This window comes from Mirounga angustirostris, unplaced genomic scaffold (genome assembly GCF_029215605.1).
Source record: "Mirounga angustirostris isolate CCGP_5_RB_7025 unplaced genomic scaffold, mMirAng1.0.hap1 SCAF_17, whole genome shotgun sequence".
Lineage (NCBI taxonomy): Eukaryota > Metazoa > Chordata > Mammalia > Carnivora > Phocidae > Mirounga > Mirounga angustirostris.
In genome coordinates this window covers 56,491,588-56,512,644 of record NW_026991725.1, presented here as the reverse complement: position 1 = coordinate 56,512,644, position 21,057 = coordinate 56,491,588, and the positions used below count along the sequence as shown (strand labels likewise).

Sequence of the window (21,057 nt, the reverse complement as noted above, 5' to 3'; positions counted from 1 at the left end):
CCAGAAGATGCTGGGGAAGTGGGAATGGCAGTAAATTGAAAAACAAAACACCCAACTCATGTCCGCCTAATTTCACAGTGGAAAGGAAAAAAAAATTAAAAATAAACCCCACTAGGATCCAAAAAACCCAAAGCAAAAAGAACCAAAAAACCAAAAAGCAAGCAAACAAACAAAAAAACCCCCAAAACCCAAGCACACACACAGCTGCTACAGTAAAGTAAGTGGGGGACAAGTGTGTGTTCCGGAGCCAGCCAGAGCCCTGCCTGCTGCGGCCCCGGGGCAGCCGGGGTTCAGGGGTTGTGCCCAGAGCGGGTGCCCCGGGGCAGCCACAGCCCGGGGAGGGCAGAAGGGCAAGCAAGCAGAGCCGGCTCGCCACCCTCCTCTGCCATCCCGTGGCGGGAGCAGCCAGTGGCCCCGGGCCTGTCGTCAGAAGCGCTCTGCCTCGCCACAGCCCGCACGCGAAAGAGAAAAGTCGAGTCTCACCAGGTCCGTCCTGAGCCACACTTCAATGTCGTCCATGACAGAGGGCTGTGCAACGGGGATCTATGGAGGCGGCAAGCAGCGGGTCAGGCAGCCCCACAGCCAGGCGAGGGAAGACAGAACACCGAACAAAGGAAATCGTCAAAAGCAAACCCCAAACGAAACCAAAACGTACACAGAGCAAAAAAACGCGTTGGCACAGCAGGTGCGGGCAACACAAGGCAGCCACATATGAAATGGCAGGTGAGGGAAGCAATGAGGTGGCCAGTTCTAAGAAGCAGGGCTGACCGGCAGGTGCCGGGGGGGGGGGGGGGGGTTGGGGATGGGGATGGGAGGGCAGTGGTACGCGTTCTTGAAATGGTAACTTTTTGACTACTCTCAGCCCAGGGCTGCAAAGCCCCTTCTCATCTCAGGAATGCGCTGGTCCTGCAGGCTGGTTTTGAACTTGAACTTGAGCTCATCGGGTTAGAACCCTTGGAAGAGTCCTGCCTACCCGCTGTCGGGCCTCGCCTCTGGGGGTGACCAAAGGAGATACCAGGGGCCCCTCCTCCAATGCCACTGGGGAGGCCAGGTGGCAGTCCACCTGGAGCGGGGGTGCAGGTGGTCAGGCGGGCACTGAAAGTGTTTCGGACTATGTCCCGGTGCATCTCTGAGTGGGAGGAGGGGAGCACCGGGGCCTGGGTAGGGCCTGGCTGACAGCAGGCAGGCTCATCTCACCGCCAACAGAAACGGGCATAAGCTAGAGCTTTGATGACCAAAGCGACGGTGGGGCTTTAGTCGGCTTTGTGTCTCTTCAGGAAAGAATCACGAAGCGGCCCCGGAATGCAGTGGCTCCTTTAGTCTCACCCCGTCTTCCCAGCTCTCAATGGCTGGCTGGGCTTCGGGGGCCAAAGGAAAAGAGTTCAGGGAAAGAACGGAGAACTGGGGAGCAGTGGCCAGGGGGGTGAGTGGGTCCTGAGCCAACAAAGACAAGTCTCATGGGCTCCTGAGCCGTGTTCATGCCTGGCCCACCCGTGTCCAGGCCCGGGGTGGGGGATTGTGGGGGAGTGATTCTGAAACCTGCATTTGGCTAGAACGCAAGTGGCTCACAAGTTCACTATTTCCAGAAAGTTCGTCAGCACTGTGTCTATAGCTGGTTTCCCCCCAGTGTCACAATCTAGGGTAAGAATACAGTTAAAATAAGCAATCAGGGGGCGCCTGGGTGGCTCAGTTGGTTAAGCGACTGCCTTCGGCTCAGGTCATGATCCTGGAGTCCCGGGATCGAGTACCACATCGGGCTCCCTGCTCGGTGGGGAGTCTGCTTCTCCCTCTGACCCTCCCCCCTCTCATGCTCTCTCTCTGTCATTCTCTCAAATAAATAAAATCTTTAAAAAAAAAAAAAAAAAGCAATCAGGGGCGCCTGGGTGGCTCAGTGGTTAAGCGTCTGCCTTCGGCTCAGGTCATGATTCCAGGTCCTGGGATCGAGCCCCGCATCGGGCTCCCTGCTCAGCGGGAAGCCTGCTTCTCCCTCTCCCACTCCCCCTGCTTGTATTCCCTCTCTCGCTGTGTCTCTCCCTGTCAAATAAATAAATAAAATCTTAAAAAAAAATAAAAAATAAAATAAGCCATCAGAGGACTACCTTAGTGTTTGCAAAATCTAAAAAATAACATGACCTTAACAAAGGAAAAGAACAAAGATTTCCCATCGCCAGCCCTGCCCTGATGGGGACGAGCCGCTCCTGGAGGTGGAAACCTGCTGCTGATGGGGTTTGGGGTGTGAGGAACAGCAAGGACTCCTAAGCCTGCCAGAGCGCACTGTGCAGGGGGGTCTGCGATCCTGCAGGGGCTCTGCGTGCACACAGAGCTGGTGAGGCTGGCTGTCCCCTTGCTCCAGGCACCTGGAGTAGCTTCACGTGTACCGGGCCTAACGAGAGACCCAGTGTGGGCAGCCCACAGGCACCTTCGTAAAGCTGTAGGCCCAACCACTCAGGTCAGATTAGGAAGATTCTATGTTGTCATTTTATTTCTTTGACTTCCTGGGAACTTAACGTGGCAATGGAAAAAATGTCAAGTTCAAATCACCCTGAAAGGGCTCCTAGGGACAAGGAACATGGGATTCTCCCTCTGGAGGGCACAGATGCCTGGAGTGGACATGCTAATGGCACCCAAGGCAGAACCCACCTCCCCCATCAAAAAGAAAGCAGTAGGGCACACAGGGCGTGACCTGCTAATTTCATGCTCGCTGGCAGGACTTCTGTCTTGACATGTTCCTGGGACAGGAGATGCCAATTTTCATTATCTTGATGCTTCTCTAAGTCAGAATGCTTGGTGTCTGGGACGATGCGTGCCACGCCAAGTTAGCGTGGAAAGTTGGAAAGTTAGCGGCATCTCCAAATAGAAAAAAACACCCAACCAGGGTGGTTGGGAGCGTGCGCTGGGCTTTTTTATACCTACTCAGCATTGACCTATCAAGGAAAAACACAGATTCGAGGGACAGAGCTTTCCAATGTGTGGCAGGAGCCTGAAAAAAAGCCATGAAGGGGTCACGGGCCTTCAACCTTCAGATTTGGCTTATAATATTTTTGTTCTTGTTCCAAAGTCATCCCCTCAAGGCTGGGTATCATGCTCCAGTCTTCTTCTTTGAGGATTGATCTCGAAAGCCAGCACACTCAGAAAATAAACATTGACATTTGAGAAATTCCTCACCCCCTCAAAAAAAAAAATTTTTTTTCCCAAAAGCTGGATCATGGGAACACTTTTCTTCCTTCTCTTAGACATCTCCAAATAAATAGCGTGCTTATGGAAGAGCATCCTCCAGGCGAAGATCCGGGAGCTAGGGCACTGGGTGATGGGTCCCTCTGGCTGGGCTTGTCACTTCACTTTTTGAACAAATCACTTTTCTCTGGACTTGCTTCTTCACTCAAGAGCCCTGGAGCCTCTCCCATCCTAAGAAGCCTCAGGGCTTCGGGTGAAGAGGCAGAGCAGGGATGGGGACGAGACTTGGGCAAGTCTTGGCCTCAGTTCCCTTATCTGTGAAATAGGGTGATGGCTCGGTCATATTTAGTTTTCACCACTCAGGACTCCGAACCCCTTAACTTCCAGGTCAGGGGTTCTGTCTTCTAATTCCGAAACCCAGGGATATCAGACACGGCTGGCCTTGACTCCTTCCCGTATGAAAGGCACTTGGCCTCAGGGCGGGAATCTCCCTGCAGCTACAGGGAGAGCTAACAGTAAAGCTTATATGACACAGGGCAAGGGTTGACTTGCTTGTGGTTGTACACAATACCTTAGCTATATAAACCTCCCGCCCTGATAAGTCAATGCCTTGAGTATTCCGCCAGGGTAAAGTTCCTTCTAATAACGCGGGTGCTACCAGACACAGACTAAATACGCACGCTGCTCCCCAAACAGGAACTGCGGAGACCGGGAGGGAGAAAGAGGGAACGCCCCCGGCCATGCCGATGGAAGGGAAGGGAGAGGCCTTGGCCAGGGAAGAGGGCAATGGACTCTGTCACTGCCCCGTGGCTTTGGGCACGTCACTAGGCCCCTGGGAGGCCTCAGTATTCTCATTGATCAAATGAGGGTGGGCCCAGCTGATCCCTAAGAGACTGTGGCCTCTACCACGGCATGGTTTTAGCATCTTCTTGGGCAATGATCCAAAGTGGAAGACTGGTCCAAGGGTCTGAAGAGGAGGGTGTTGGGGGAGGGGACAGAAAGAAAAAGATGTGAAGACAGAAAAATAGAGGAAGCTGGCACGGGACCACCCTCCCCATAGAGACCAGCACCCACGGGGTTGGCTCGGCTAAGGCAATGGGGGAGATGCGCCCAGCCCATCTTCAGAGTCCTAAGAGAAGCTGGCGTGTTGAGTACCAGAAGTGGCAGATTTGGACGTGAACACTGGGGGAGCTGTCCGCTGTCCCTTGATGGGCTCCCCCCTCCAGCCACAGCCAGTGATCTCTGTGGCTTTGGGCTTGCTATGTCTGGGCTGGGGGGGTCCTCCAGGCCTGAGTAGGGCACCCTACTGCTCCCAGGCCCAAACTGGGCTTTGGCAGCAGCGCACTCCTACTGACCTACTGCTGCTCTTGTTGGGGCTTACATTCGGTCCTCTGGCTGCACCCTGCATATGGAGAGGCTAGGAGGTGGGGGGGACACAGTGCACCGGCAGTCTCTGGGCAGGCTGGCTCACGATGCCCCTCAGGGTTCTCTTCGATGGGTAACGAATCTGGGATTGTTAATCTAGACACCCAGAGTCCCAGGAGACCGAGCCCCAACTCCACAAGGAAACCCACGAGTCTGATTTTATGATGCAACAAGAACCATTTCTGAAAAGCTCAGGTGTGTTCTTTCTAGAGAATTGTGAAATCCTCCCTACAACGCGTCCCACTGCCACCCAAACAGGAGGGAGAGTCTAGAAGCCCTTCAGTCTCACTCAATAGTACAAAAAGTTTCCAAGTAAAGAATTTGTACTCAGGGGTTTTAGAAAGACTCAGGGTTTCTACACTATGGGAAATAAGGCAAAGCAATTAATATACATTGTTTAAAAGAAAAAAAAAACACTGCAGTCAGGCAGGTGAGATACCGGGTTAGCTGTTAGTTGGGCTTGTTTCTGGGAAGTTGGGAGACTGGAGCTCTAGTGGGGGACAGGGCGGAGGAGGGGGGCTCTGTGTGGGCAGAGGCAGGTGCCACCATGAGCTGCCAAGGCCACACTCAGGGTAGTTGGTACGGACAGTATCCTTTTTTGCAGGATTAGTAGGCACAAGGACACATGGCTGGATCCTCCCAATTTGGAACTGACGTGGACGTGGTCTCCAGGAGTCCTGCTCTATAGGCCACCCACACATGGGGACCCAAACCCCAGCCTGTCCCTGAAGAAGTAAATAAGGGGCCCAGGCAGCCTATGTCTCTAAGAATGACCGTGGGATCTAGTATAGACACAGAGCTGTGCAAAGGTCCCTGGCTCCAAGCCGGGGTGGCAGGCAGATCTCCCCACCCCCTCGGTTCTGATGGCTCAGGCAGGTGACCCCCATTGTGCTGCCTACCATCTTGGACATGCTGGCCACAGCCTAGCACAGTTTCCAGGGCTCAGTTATGCGTCCTCCCTGGTGTGCGTGCCTAGTGTCTGCCTGGCTCCACCCAGAGGCCGATGCTTCACTGTTTTTTATCATATCTCCTTCTGTGCATCCTCTCCTGCTCCAGTCCTACCACACATGCACCCAAAGACCTTTGGTCTCTATGTTAGAGGTGCTCGGTGAGGGCTGTGGCTTCATTAGGAATGAAATCATCACTCCAAGGCAAGCAGCCTGGAACGAGATCACCCTCTCTCTCTGTACCACACTCAGGGCCACCTGACCAGATGAGGCAGGAGAGGCCTGCTCAAGCTCTACTTCATGAGAACTGTGTTTATGATATTAAAACGCCCCTGGCTTAAAAACTAATGATGTACTATATGTTGGCTATTGAATTTAAATTAAAAAAAAAAAAGAAAAAAACCTCCCCTGGCTTTGTCTTCTTTTCACTCTGTTCCTATTGTGTTTGTGAAGATGTCTCAAATTCTTCTAGGGGACATAGTGGACACAAATAACTCCATCATAAAAACCCATCAGCCTAGGACTGCCAAATTCATAGGCTGGAGGGGGCTTCTCCAACCCATCAGAGGATGCTTTTGAGTCTGTTCTCTTAGAAACGTCCCTTCTGAAGCAAAAGCCACAGGAACTTGTGCTCTATCCTGGAAAAGTGAATACTGCTGGAGCTCCAGAGACAGTAAAAGGAGGGAAGGAGCCCTCCCCTCACTCCCACCAATGTCCCAGACCCTTAAGACCCAGGGGCACGGACCTCAGCAGAAAACCAGAGAAGGTATTTCTGGGGCTGGAAGTCTGTGGCTTCAGGAGATTGCACAAATGCAAGAGGGGAAAATTTGGCACCCAGTCAGAAAGAGAGAATGGCCTTGTACTGTCTGACTCACAAGGGCTCAGCAGGTGACACAGGTAAGCGCTGGGGTGGACAGGGGGCTCGGCTCAGCTGGTGACTTCTCACCATTCCTTGGGTTATGAGCCAGCTGTCTATGGGCTCCAGGTCAGAGTCCCCACCTTTACCTCTCTTCTGGGCCGAGGACAGAAAAGTCCCAGAAAGAAAAGTCACAGCAAGACCCAGATAAAGAAAGCAACAGTATATATCATGGAAATGGAAAAGCCACTGTTCAGAGTTGATCTGTTGTCATGGAAGGAGATGTGACCCGTTACCACCCCCCCCCCCCAGCACGTTCCCCCTTACCTGCCTGAAAAAACAGAAGAGAAGTTTAGTAACCGAGAATCCCGACAGGGTACCATATACTCCTGCCAATTATCCCTGTACACTTGGAAAATCTCCAGGAGGTCACGGAAGGTTGACCATGGCTGCTTCTCCTCATTAGGGCTCTCGGGGTTGGCAAAGGTCAATTTTTTCAAAGAACCAGCTCTTACGAAGTCATTACTCTTTTTTTCTAACTTATTTCTGCTTTTTTCCTCCTTCTCAGTTACCTGTGTGTTCTTTTCCCAAACTCTTAACTCAAACGCTGAATTTGGGTATATTGCCCTTTTTTAAATAACAGCATGTAAAGGTAAGACTTTGGATTTGGTTGCACCGTGGAGGTGTGGCTATACAATTTTCTCCCCTCGCCTGTGTTCTTCATTTCTCCTTTGGCCCGGTTTTCATTTGCAGGTCAGCACAGTTTAGGATACGGAACAACAGAAGCTGAAATCCTGGCCTGAGGATGCATGAGGGTCAGTGTGTGTGCACGCATATACCAAGGTGCAGACAGAGACAGACACACATGCGTGCACCGCACAAACCCTGCTTCCTCCCACCGACCAGTACACATGAAAGCAATCTGCCTACAACCACCTGCAATCAGGTGGAAAACATGCTGGCATCATCAAGATCTTTGAAAACAGGGAGATGCGCCAAGCCACACACCCCAAAGGGCGAAGGGCGGGAAGCTGGCCACCTCTCCTGCGCTCCGATCCAGGCCTAGACACTGCTAAGGGCAGAGGTGCGGTAGGACACACCCTGGCGTGGATGGAGGCCGGCCGGGGAGGCACAGGGGGAAGCAGACCAGGTGGGCCAGGCAAGGTCAGGGTGGGCCAGGAGGAGGGGATGTGCTGGGGGGCCCTCAGCCCGGCCTCCTGACACCCTCTCTGAGTTGGGTAGGAGACATTCCGAGTAATGGGAGACACAGAGCCATGACCACCGCATAGATTTTGGGAGTCCCGGTCCCGGGGAGGGGTGGAAAGGCAGGGTGCTGAGACCCAAGGCACTCGGGCTGGCTCTTCTGTGCCCCCTAGTGGCCAGTGCAGAGGGCCGCACAGGCCTCCTATCAAGTTGGCTGAGCCACCACAGAGTAAGTGCCTTCCCCAAGGCGAGCCTTCTCAAGGAAACTGCTGCTGGCCTGGGCCCATCTGGACACAGGCAGCAGGAGGCCCGAACTTGTGTTCTGGAAGCAAACCTCCCTGTCCAGGGGGCAGATGAGCACTGCTCCTTTCTAACCCAGCTGGGGGACCCTAAAAGGAGGTCCCACTGTTCCAGGGCCATTATCCCACAGCCCTCCCCCTCACTGTCCCTGCAAACAGACACTCATTCACACACTGCCACACACATTCCTGAGGTGAAAAGGGGGACGATCCCATGAGAAGCATTAAGACACAAATCCTTTCCCCGGCAGTGACCTGAAACCTCACAGAATCCACAGCTGCAATCTGGGGCTCTAACAAGCACCACCCCCCACTTGACAGCACCTCTGCCTTTAGCTCTGCCCCTTCCAGAACACCCTCCTGGCCTCCACCTGCTGCTCCTCCCGCCCCTCCAGCCCCAGACCCCCTGACAAATCCTGGCCCTCCGCTGCCTGCTAGTGGGTTGGTACTGCCTGGCGAGGCCGACTGCAGATGATCAGCCCAGATGTGGCTCAGATGAGCTTTTCCCTTCCTTGTGCGGATCAGTGTTTTGTCAGAGTCCTGCCCACCCCAGGGCAGTGGACCATCTGAAGAGAGCCCCAATCTGGCTGTAGGAGACCTGTGCCCTGAGAGCTCGGGGCCACCAAGGTCGGAAGAGAAGGGGCTCTGAGGCCAGACCTCCCAGAAGGGATCCCTGCTTGCTCTCTGCTCACTCGGTGCCCAGAGCATGCCGCCACCTCTCGAGGCCTGTCGGCTCTTGGGTTCATGGCAGGCTGACTGGGCATCACCCGCGGGGTGGGGTGAGGACTCAATGAGGCGATCGAGTGCTCTCATGCCGGTCTCCCCCAGCTGGCCCTGCCCTCCACACACCCTGGAGTCTGCTTGGCCACCCGGCCCGACTTCCCCTCCAGAGGACCCCAGGCAGAACAACAGGCTGAAAGACCTACCACTTCAGAGCTCTGTTTCCGGCTGTCTGGTGCAGAAGCCAGTCCTCCGACAGCCTGGGGGTCCTCGTAGGCTACCCTGGAGACAAGCAGCACAGTCTGTCAGTTCCTGGCAGTGGTCCCAGGGGACGGGGTGGTGACCTCTAATCACTTTCTAGCTCTCTCACCTCCCTCACGCATACTTGGAGAAACGTTCCCTGCAGCCCTGGCATCAAAGGGCTCATGCATTGTCTGACTGCAGCTAAAGCCAGGAGGCCAGAGTTCCAGCGCTGGCTCAGCCCCTCCTTTCCTCTGGGGTCTGGGACACTGTGCCCCTCAATGTCCCTCTCAAGGAACAATACCAGGGCATCTCCAAAGTCCACTGACAGGAGGTCAAAAGCGCCCTGAAACTCCAGGCAACATTAATTCTTATTTTAAAAGCAGCAGCCGCAGTGGCCTTTGACAAGGAAGGTGGTGACAGCTGGTGAAGCGTGAACGGGGCCTTGCGTTGGGTTTCTGGTCAACCTGTTGATGCCTGAGCATGGGAACGCAGAAAGCCAAATGCCTCAAGATGCCGGGCCCCAGGGAAAGGCAGGAAAGAGTTCTTCGCCTGCCTTAAGGTTGAACAAGAAGCTCAAAGCCTGTTCCTGTGCCTCCCTGAGATGCAAGGGGTGGTCTATTTTGGGACCCACGTCCCCAATTTCACATGGCTTCTCCTGGCAGGAGCTGCCTTCAGGGAAGCCTCCGCCCACACCCCTGCACAAGAAAACCATGCTGATAAGAGCTACTTCATGCCCTGCCTGGCTGCCCCCCAGCTCCCAGCTCTTCTTCAGCAGCAGCACGGGAAGCACGCTCTTGTGACTCACAGGAGAAATCCAACCACAATCAACCCCAAGGCGGGGAGGTGGGGGTTGGCGGGGGTGGGGAGGTTGGTGTTCATTCAAAATCTGTGTCTACTGCCAAGTCCTCACAGACATATTTCAACGTTCTTGGCAGCCCTGGACTTGGCAAACAAAAGGCGTCTTTGTGTTGGCCTGTGACCAGGCCGGGATCAATCCTCCCCCAATGTCTTCCGAGAGCCACTGAAATGGTCCCCACATACGTCTTGCGTTGTTCAGCCAAGGAGTTCCCTCTCGTCTGGGCAAACATGTCAAAGCCATCACGCGGATTACACTGCTGGAGTGAACTGAGGGTACCACTGACGCTCTCTGTCCCCAAGTCTGTGGCAACAAAACAAATGAGGGGAGGATGAGAGTAAAATGTGGCCCGTGGACTTCAGGAAAGGTCCCAAAGTTCAGAAGCCCGTGGGCAGGTTAGGGTTCTATGGGGGGAGGTTGGGCAGCTCTCCTCGGCACCCCCAGCCCACCACATACAGGAGGAGTCACACCGGGGCCCAGATGGGGGACAGAACAGCCACAGGACCCCCCCCCCCCCCCCCCCCGCCGAAGCTGCTCAAGGTGGGGAAGAGTCAGTATGAACGAGAGGGAGACTGCTGGCAACGAGGAGGGGCCTGGGGCCAGTGCCTCTGCAGATTTCCCACAACGCTCTGATCAGTACACTCCTCACTGGCTCAGTCACACGTCTAAGCGCCTGGGTCATGTATTTCCTTGATAAACATTTCGCAGGCACCCACCACGTTCAAAGCTCGATCATGAGCGGACCAAACTGAATCTGATGCAGTCCTTGGCCTTAAGGAGCACATGAAGTAGGTGGGAGACAGATACCCCCAGTACCTAGCTTGAGATAACTGGAAGAGATTCAAAACTGACCCAAGAATAGGGCTGAAAGGCCCAGGGGGACTCTGCTGCAAGGAGAAGAGGGAGAGGCAGGTACCAAAGCACAGAGCCTGGGAAGTCCAGGGAGTGTGAAGTGAAAAACACTTGTGGAGACGCTGATGAACAAAAAGGCTGGAAAGGCATATGGGAGGTGGCTGGGGTGTGAAAAGCCTCAAAGGCCAGGTAAAGGAGCCCAGGAGAAGGACACTAGACCTTTTTTTTTTTTTTAAGATTTTTAAAATTTATTTGAGAGAGAGCAAGAACACGAGCGGAGGGGAGGGGCAGAGGGAGAGGGAGAAGGAGGCTTTCGGCAGAGCCAGGAGCCCGACACAGGGCTTGGTCCCAGGACCCTGGGATCATGACCTGAGCCGAAGACAGATGCTAACTGACTGAGCCACCTGGGCACCCCTCGCTTTTTTTTTTTTTAAGATTGATTTATTTATTCAGAGAGAGGACGTGCAGAGGTGGGGGGAGGGGCAGAGGAAGAAGAAGAGAGAGAATCTTAAGCAGCCTCCACGCCCAGCGCAGAGCCTGACACGGGGCTCAATCTCATGACTCTGAGACCATGACATGAGCCGAAATCAAAAGCCGGATGCTTACCCGACTGCACCACCCAGGCGCCCCAACACTAGACCTTTATTTAAGAAGGCAGGCAGCAGAATTCAATTTGACTTTTGGATATTAAATCTGGTGGCCATATGCTGGATGGATTGAAGGCAGAGAAATCTGTTCCAAAAGAGAAACAGTGGCCACAGATTCATGAGATGCTGGGAAGCCAGAATCACAGCAATGGACAGGCCACTAAATAAAAGCCCGATTTCAACTGTAATGGAATGAAGGTATAGAGATAAATATTAAGGGAAAAAAAAAAAGGAAAACAGAAAACCAAGGTAGAATTTTGTGAGAGCCGTGCATTATTTCAATACTATAATTTTATCTGTTACAAATCAGTGTACCATCTAGAATCATATACACACTTGCAAACGGAAAAGTGGGAAAGTGGTGAGTTTCTTTTGTTTTAGGCTTCAGACAGTGCAGCACTTTAGGCTGATGTTAGTTCAAGGAGAGCAAATCCACCTGTGCCATCATCTCCTGATTCCAAGACCGTGGCAGACATTACCAATCAACCACAGACTCATCTCCCAAGCAGCATCCTTCTTAGACCTGTGTCCCAAGCAGCCAATGAGCTGAAACCTATTTGCCATCCTTGGCCTAGTTTATATTGAGAAGACAATCACTTCGACCACAGAGACTATTGCAGATAAAACACAGCAGCTACCTTTGTTTAAAAGCAAACAACTTCCAGTTCCTTGGAACTCCCCCCACCCCTTCTTTCCAACACAGGTTTAAACTTTTAAGTTTAGGGACAGAAGTCATCAACTAAAGGTGGCACAACTGGCCAGGTCTCAGGAATACACTTTTCCATGGATCCCTCTAAAGGCTCTCTTTGGGCCTTCCAACCAAGAGAGAGAAAGGGGCCCTCAGCCCAGACTCACAACCAGGAAGTGGCCTGAAAAGAAGGCCCTTGACACAAACCTGTGAGACACTTACCTAAGCCTGCAAGCTGAGAGGAGAGAGAAGATGGGGGTGCCGTGTTCCCCACCACTGGGCTCACCACAGCTGGAGACCCCGGGCCCAGGTCTATTAAGTTGTCCTCGGTCACTTCGTTCAGTACCTGCCAGCAGAGAAGACAGCAGTGAGCCCCAGAGCGCCCGCCTTGGGCTCCTAGGTAAGAGCCAGCTGGCCCGGCGCAGGGAACCCAAGAAAAAGCATCAACGCTGCACCAATCCAGGAACAAGGCAGTTTTCCTCCCTGGGACTTTGGTGGTCCAAGGTGGCCCCCGCCCATTGGCTCCTCCCCCTGCCCCCAAAGGAGGCAGGGCTGAAGCAGTCACCAGGACAGTCGCTGTCCCTGGAGCTATAACTTGGGGCTTGCTTGCCATGCTCCCACCGGGAATGTGTCTGCTAGTTCTTCTGCAGTATCCCATCAGCCAGAGCTTACTCCTTCATTACCCCCAATTTTTTTTTTGAAGAAAACTCTACCCTCAACATGGGGCTTGAACTCACGACCCCGAGACCAAGAGTCGCACGCTCTACAGACTGTGCCAGCCAGGTGCCCCTCATTACCCATATATTTAGGCCCCAATTAGAAAAACCAGAGGTGAGACCTAACAGAGGTAGGTCTCCCAGCATCCGGAGAGGAGAGAATTCTGAAGGAATACTTACTCCATTACTGGCATTTTGCACTGATCGGCCTGACCTGTATCGTTCGAACCTAATAGGGGAAAGGAAAGCAGAGTGAGGAGGGACGACGCGGTATAGTGATGCTCACTGGTCCTGTGAAGAGCTCCTGGGGACCAAGGGCCCTGTGAGGCCAGTGGACACCGAGACTCCAGGAAAAGGAAACCAATTGGGGCCATTTGGGGGACATGGGAGGTGGGTCCCCCTCTACCCCCCAACTTTACCGTGCCTTCCTCTGGAGGATCAGCCTCCAGGCTCACCCACGAGCACACGAAGCGGGGGAGGAAGGTGTTGTTTGGCACATCCCATCATAAGGAGGTCATTATAAGCATTCCCAGCTGTCCCCTCATGCTCTGGGCCCAGAGGGCTCCTTTTGCTCCTTGGGCGGGGCGGGGCGGGGCCAACCACTTGACCTGGGAGAGGCTCAGATACCAATTTCCAAAGCCACGCAAGAAGTGCAGCCCCCCCTCTGTTTCATAGAGCTGTGCTAGGCATGATTAGCCTGTCACTAAGATGCCCTCAGCTCAATGTGCTGGAGGAGAGGGCCTGGGACACACACAGGGTAGATACCTAGAAGAGGAAGACAGGCACAGGCCCTTGGCCTGGCCCAAAGGCCCCAGTAGCTGCGCACGGGACCTGGCTAGGAGCAACCACAGCCAGCCTCTCCTGTCCCATACCCACCAGGTGGGGAATACAAGAGCACTTGTGAGGCACCTGTGTGGGCCGCCCTTGCATTTAAAAGTTCCAAGACGCTGTGGGCAAAGAGGTAGCTAAGAGACCTTCTGCAGCTAGAGGCTGGAGAAACCAGCCTTTACGGAGATCTGCTCAGCTCAGCGCCTGGTAAGTAGGGATCCCCAGGAGGGACAGTCCGGTTAGGCGATGTGTGTCCACTGCGGTTTCGAGAGACTTGTGTGTTTTTATGAACCATGGCCCATGAGGAGGAGGAGAATGTTAATGCATCTGAAAAGTTTCTAATCCTGGAGTACCTTTCTCACACCATCTTGGAGGAACAAGTGGTCTTATCAACAGCACTCAAGCCAGAATGGCACCTCAGGGCTTTGTCTCTGAATTTGTGGTCAGGCCGGTGTGGCAGACTCAGGTGTGGCAGACTCAGGGGAAAATGCTCGCATTAGCCCGCGTCTTCCTATCCCAGGGAGGGCCGAAACGGGTTTGAGGTGAACAGGCCAAGCCCATTTAAAGTAGAGAAACTAGGGGTGCCTGGGTGGCTCAGATGGTTAAGCGTCTGCCTTCGGCTCGGGTCATGATCCCAGGGTCCTGGGATCGAGTCCCGCATCGGCTCTCTGCTAGGCGGGGAGCCTGCTTCTCCCTCTGCCTCTCTCTCTCTCTGTCTCTCATGAATAAATAAAATCTTTAAAAAATAAATAAATAAATAAATAAATAAAATAAAGTAGAGAAACTAGAACCACAAGGCAAAACCAAGGGGTCTCAAGCTGGGAGTCGAGGCACCCCAGATCTGCTTCTAATCTCCAAAGGACACACGGGGCCCCTGGGTGGCCCCACATTCTTACTGCAGAGGTTTCTTTGTCTGTCGGATAGACCCAGGACCACCCATCCCTACTAAGACAAGGCCCGGGGTCATGGTACCCATGGCAAATTCTCCCTCTAAGCCCCCTGTCACACTGATCGTAAATGATGCCAGATCATCATCACACTGTGAGTCAGCGCAGGGACCAGGGCCCCAAGTCTCCGAGGGTGGAAGGCCTCAGACTTGGGAGAAGGTTGGCCTGGTCAAGGTGCTTTCTGGTGCCTTTGCTGGGAGAAGCCTGAGCCACACATGCCCGAATGATGCTCTGGGAACCGTGCCTGCCATTACCTCCTATTGGCAACTCCTTCCCCAGGAGAGGCTTTGGAAAAGGAAAAGAACTTTCAAGCTGGTTACCTCAAATCCAAAAATGATTTGGCTGCAGAAAGAACTCAAATGAACGTGTGTGTGTGTGTGTGTGTGTGTGTGTTTCCCTAAACAGCAGCAGCATCCGGCACTTACACCCTGCCTTCTTTGGAATACTCTAGACACACTGACATTTGCAAAGCGAGGGAAAAATCTTTTTCTTTCTTTAAAGATGGCAAAGAGGAAATCTTTTTTCCTTAGTAGAGATTTTTCCCCCCTTTAATCCTTTTCAAACTCAAAGGATCTTCAAAGGAGCAGGTGCATGCTCCCGGGCCCCAAGGCCTCGGCCCTCCCCTCATGGGCCCCGGGGGGGGGGGGGGCGGATAGTGGGGAAGGCAGGGCAGCCTGAGGCTTGCAAAGGGCAGGGCCTAATTCTGCCCGTCACTTTCCTGCTGCTCCGTTCCCAGGAGAACAAGAAGCATTTTCCCTGTCAGCTGGGAACAAATTAGCATCTCTGATGAGCATTTTCCAACCCTACACTCCCTCTCCCTCTCCACATTGTTTGGGAGAGAAATCCCTCCGCTGGCAACCGTCTCTGGGAGGGATGACAAGGGACCCCGGCCCCACCTCTCGTAGCGGAGGAAGACGTTGTTGAGGTCATCGTTGACGTGAAGCAGCTCCTCGGTGACCTCCTCATTGGACACGCGGGAGATGAGCTCCACGATGCGCTGTTGCATGGCCCGGCAGGTCCTGTTCAGCTCCTAGGGAACACACACGCCTCTGGCTAGCCTGCTGGGGACGATGCGTGTCCCACTGTACTTCCTCGGGCAAAATGTGAGTCAATTCTTAAAAGTCACCAAAGGAGTGCACGCTTGTCTGAGAAAGCCGGCCACGGGTGGGATGCAAAGTGGAGGGCCCCTCTCTATCTCCTGCTGCCCCAGAAGAAGGAAGCTCTTTTTCAATGGACAGACAAGGGTCCATAGCTCTGTACTCTTGTATGTACATCGGCACGTGTTTGTACAGAGCGTCCTTTACGTCTAAGAATGTGATCCTTTGCAGCTCGCTTTTTCTCTTCAACAAAATACTCTCGACCACCTCTCCCCGTCGCTTTCATACGGCCGGCCCCACCTGTGTGTGTATCATGAAGCATCTCCCCGTGCTTCCACTGCCTTAAGGCCTCTTTCTGGCCAACCCAAACAGTGTGGCAAGGACCATTCGTACCCACACAGGCTCCTACATCTGTGCCAGTACTTCCATAGGACAAGCTTCTAGAATTGGAATTTCTGGGTGAAAGGGTATACAGTCACTTAGAATACGGACTGGTAATTGCAGAAGAGCCTCCAAAAAGATGAGACCAGGTCATTTACGCTCCCAGCAACAACAGGAGTATATTTTATGACTGTATTAGGTACATTTCGGTAGCACGTGGTATCTCGCTGAGGTCTGAGAAGCTCAGCAAGCTCTTGACATGTCTTCCAGGCTGGCCAAAGAGGACTCCGATGAACCCCCAGTCACCACTGGAGCCCGCTCTACCCTTGGAAGGACAGTTCCCCTGAAGACAGACGCTTACCACTTTCTGGCCTGGCTTCCACAGGCTTTCCCTGCCCTACACTGTGCCACACACGGGGAAAAGGCCCAGTAATCATCTGCTGAGTCGACCACAGACGTGGCCAAACATAAAGCAGGGAATCCCAGGGCTCAACAGTGCCCTGCAACACTGCGCTCAGCACACAGGGGCCTTACTGCTGGGCCCCTTATCTGCCTCCTCTCTCTATACCGAAGCTCCTTGAGGGCAGGGCTGGCATCTCTTGGCCCCATTTCTCCAGCATCCATGACCAACACACAGGAGCTACTCCCTAAATGCTTTGGAGAGAATTAATTAATGAAGGCAAGTTGCATTCCTTCCATCCACACCTAGTCCAAGGTCTCTAAATAGTGTTCCCTTACACACTCGTGTGCACACACACACCCCCTTCACCACTGGACGACAATGAGTGTCCTGGGCCTGATCCTGCGGGACAGACCTGCCAATCACAGAATAAGCAGATCATGACCAGCTGGCCACCAGGTCTGGAAACTGCTTCTGCCGTCACCCCTCCCCTGGCTGCTCAGCCTGTGGGGGCTCCTTCCCCAAGAGCAGGGGCAGCTGAGAAAAGAGGCCCAACCCACATGGGTCATCCCACAATCACCCCACTATAGCTGTAGTTGTCAAGACAGAAGGTTTCTAGATTAGTCTGGTGTTCACCGGAAGAAAAAAAAAAAAGCTTCACTGGAGAGCCTCTGGATTGCTGGGCCCCGTCTGGCTGGTTATGGAAACACTGCCTTTGTCTTCGTTCTATCCTGTTGCTGGCCCTCTGTACAACCAGAATGCTGCTGTCAGTCTCTCTTGGTCATAGGGCCAGCAAGCCCAGCATCTGGACCTTCCAGTTTTTTCTATGAAGACAGTCCCACTCTTGGTTCTCCTAAGACTCCCATTCTAGGTTTGGGAGAAGGCAGAGTGATCCTGGAACTAAGGGGCTGTCAGCAAATCACCGGGGATTCACAACTCCTCTCTCCCAACCCCTGACCTGGTGCTTCAGGGACCAGCTGCGCCCGGGGAGTAGCATTCCCACCAGCAGGTGATGCAGAGGGGTGGAGGTCAGAAGCAAGCTGAGGCTGGAGGAGGAAGGATGGGGACACCTCAACTCTATGGCGCTCTGATCCCTTGGTCTGTGCAGACCACCTGCTCCCCATCACCGTCCTCACTCAGGATCTACACCAGCTTAGCCTTCTTGCTGGCCCTCTCTCCACTCAGAGGAATGGGCAATTCTCCTTCACCTAGAATCGAATCTTCCCTCTCCAGGATTCGTCCCAGACCCCAGTGACCCAGCAGTAAGCATTTTTAAACATACATGCATGTGTTAGAGTAACAAGAGGCAAATACTGAAAATTAATTGCACAGGACACCATATCCAGGAAAGAGTGAAATGCCACGAAATGTCCACTCTCCACCACTGTGAACGGCTCCTAGATCCCCTGGCCAGCCATAAGAGGGGCATTCGGGAAGCGGCCTGGGACTTGGAGCCTGGCCGGAACTCAGTGATGGGTTGCCACAATCCCAGCCATGGGTGCTGGTACACACCCACAGGTCAAATCCAGTCACTGCTGGGACAGTCGCAGTACCCAGGAAAGCCAAGGGCCCAGCGGAAACCCTAATTACAGAAACAAAGTGCGCTCACGAGCGAGGGCTAAGACGAAAACCGAAAAACAAAACCAAAGCCCACACAAATCAACTTCTGAAAAAAGCAATCACATCAGATCACGAGAAGGATTCCAACAGCCAGGACTGAAGTCAACAACGTAAATAATTATATTTATGATATATCGTTAGAGTGCAGGGAGCACCCGCTTAGGGCCCATAAGGGAGCATGGATTCAGATTCACTTTAAAAGACCAGCCCCCATTAACCAAAAGAAAAAAAGACATTCTTGGGCAGCAGATCTTGCCTAGCGCTTTGGAAGACATGCTGGAGACCAGCCAAAGCTTGTGGGGACGGAAAAGAGGGAAAGACAGAGCCTGGGGACACAGGCGGCGGGGGTGGCGGACAGAGGGAAGAGGCGCAGTGCCTGGATCCCTTCCTGGATGTGTATGTGCCTCGTAGAGAGGAGACCAGTACTCAAGGTGTCCGCAAAAAACTCTCTGATGAGCAAAAGGATCTTGAGCCCCAGCTACAGGCCCACTCCCTCCAGCAAAGGCAGCTCCCACTCCCACCCCCAGGCAGGCCCAGGACAGGGAAGAGGTCAGTGACTTCCTATCCTAACTGCAGGCCAATTCCAAACGGAAAGAGGTCCTAGGCCACCCTGGCAGAAGCTGGCGGCATCACCTCCCAGAGGCACAGGACTTCTCCAAACACACGTCAGACTTTCTAGAATAGCAGACGGCCTCAGGCACTAGCCCTCACTGCTCAGGGGCCCCTGAGAAGGCAGCCCTCTGCTTGCCATGTTCCTCTCCTCCTTTTCCATCAGACAGATTCCTACTCATCCTTCAAGGCCCCAGAATGTTTCCCCACCCTAACGCTTAGTCACAAGATTTTCAATGCAGAGAAAAGATTTTAAAGTGTTATAGTAGACCCCATACACCCAACCCCTAGATTCTACCCGCCATTAACGTTTTACAATTCCAGCTTACCATGTGTCTACCCAGCTACCCATCTCCCTATCCGCCCAGATTGTTTCCTGGGGATTCCCCCCAGCCCCTTCCTCCTCAAGACTGGACCTGCCTCTGCTTGGTGCTGCTGCCCCATGTGGTGACAGGTCCTCCAGCAGCGCCTCTGGCTCGTGTGTCTCTCCAATAAATGAGCAAGAGCCCTCACCCCCACCCCACTCAGTGGAAGCCTGGGAAGAAGAGCAGGCCTCAAGGACGGTCCACCGGCGTCAAGGGAGAACCAAACCGGATCATCCAAACGACTGCAGAGAGTGTCTCAGGAACATGGCTCCAAGCATCCAAAGCACCGAACCACTGGACAGAAGAGGGCAGGGCTGGACTCAGTCGCCCCCAGTGGAGCCCAGGGCCTCCTGGGTGCTGGGCGCCAAGCGGCAGGTAGCAAGCAGCCATGTCCAGGTCCGCTCTCCAGGCCGCCAGCACCCTCTGGGCCTGTTTCTCCCGGGTAGGAGAGGGGGTTGGAGAAGTGGTAAAACCCTGCAGAGGGCCACTGAGGGGCCTCCATGGCATGGGGTTTGGGACACCCCACCCCATGGCTCTGCTTTTATCTCTTTGAAACGTTACAGTTCTCTGTGGAATTTTATTTGTGGAGAAAAGCGTCCCCCTACTTTACAGAAATGCTTGGGAAGTGCTAGATGATTTCTGAGACCTCTGCTAGCTCTAACATTATGACTTCAGCTTGCAGGAACAATGAGACCCAAGGGCACACCATGTGGTGACCTCATGGACTGTAAGCCCCAGAACATCTGCTTTGCCCTTTGTACTTGCCTCCTCATTCCCCACAGCCTTCAGCTGGGGCGCTGGGAGAGACAGCCCCTGACCCCATGGACAGAGCCTCAAATGCTCTGATCCCAGAGGGGCACCCAGGAGCCTTTCAAAGAGCTTTCATAAACTGGACCAAAGAATCTGGCCTGGAGCTTCCAAATCAAGGATGTCCTGGGGTCGCTGCAGAAAGTTTTATTATCTCCTTCCTTCAAGCTTTTAAGTTACCATCTTCTTCTTCATCTTCTTTTTTTTAAGATTTTATTTTAAATAATCTCTACACCCAACATGGGGCTTGAACTTACAACCCCAAGATCAAGAGTCACACCCTCCATTGAATGAGCCAGCCAGGCGCCCCTATGTCATCATCTTAAAAAAAAAAAAAAAAAATTTAAACAGTGAGAAAAAAGACAAAGGGATCGAAGGGGGGGGAGGAGAAGCAGCGTGTTGAGATTTCTGCCACCAAACACCAGCTGGCGGCCCGCAAGACCTCCGTGGGGTCACCGGCAGCCAGACTCATGGCAGATGCAGTTGGGAGACCTTCCACTGCCTATGTCCCCCTCTAAAGCAGCCACACAGCCTGACTTTCTTCTGATCCTAAGTCACAAGAGCGTGCAGTTTGCCCCGGTCATCCTTCCCACCATGCAACAGCCAGGACAGGCATGTCCTACACGAGGAAGATTTCAGCTTCGGCCTCCTCCTATGTCCGGTTCTCAACAGAGGGGGTGAACAGCTGGTCAGTGTTCTTTGTGCAAAAGCCCTCCATCTATCAGAACATATTAAAATAGCCTCTTTCTGTCTAATTAATCCCAATGCCTTTATCTTTTCTTCAAGGGACATTCTCATCCCCACCTCGCAAAACAGTCTTTTAATCATCTTTATGGGTTTCCTCTGAACCTTCTCCAAATTCTAAGGAACACAGAATAAGGTCCTGAAGATCCGCTTTCTATAGCGGCAAAGGGGGGGCGGGGAGAAGAAGAAACTCTTTGTTGAAGAGAAGGGGGAATAATGAAGCTAAACGTGGAGAATAAACTAGATCTCTCTAGAGAAAATGGTCCTGGACATCCCGGTTTTTGTTGAAACGAGATGCAAGCAGCAAGAGGGGATATACCATCTGCTACTTGAAGAAACAATGTGGAAGAGAGCTTCTTTTACTACCTGATGGATGGCCATGCAGGAATGCCCAATTTGGGCATCACTGGATTAATTAAAAGTTGTTATTATTTGAAGACAAAGCTCAAGAGGCTAATTTGGGAGAGACGGAGAGTACCGGATGACAGCCTCAGAATCTTTAAAGATTTCCAAAACCGGACTCCCAGGCGGCAGCTAAGGACGTGAACTTCAGGAGATGGCCATGCAGTCTCAAATACCAGGCCTGAACCCAAGTGCCCACACACAGGGTAGGGAAGATACGGCTTACCAGCT

General features: G+C 53.2%; 1 protein-coding gene across 6 annotated transcripts in view; it reads right to left on the bottom strand.

Annotated features, from left to right (window-relative positions):
- TOM1L2 (target of myb1 like 2 membrane trafficking protein) overlaps positions 1–21,057 on the bottom strand; it is a 119,708-nt gene that overhangs the window by 5,932 nt on the left and 92,719 nt on the right. For 2 of the 6 annotated variants that reach the window (XM_045889723.3, XM_064583000.1), the window contains 7 exons: positions 15,298–15,431; positions 12,807–12,855; positions 12,133–12,256; positions 9,909–10,026; positions 8,831–8,906; positions 6,493–6,558; positions 484–543 (listed from right to left, as the gene is read on the bottom strand). In XM_045889723.3, coding sequence (XP_045745679.1) covers positions 484–543; positions 6,493–6,558; positions 8,831–8,906; positions 9,909–10,026; positions 12,133–12,256; positions 12,807–12,855; positions 15,298–15,431 — 627 coding nt within the window. Of the gene's footprint in view, positions 1–483; positions 544–6,421; positions 6,559–8,830; positions 8,907–9,908; positions 10,027–12,132; positions 12,257–12,806; positions 12,856–15,297; positions 15,432–21,057 lie in introns of all 6 variants that reach the window. The other 4 variants (XM_045889724.3, XM_064582999.1, XM_045889725.3 and 1 more) reach the window with 4 other exon arrangements.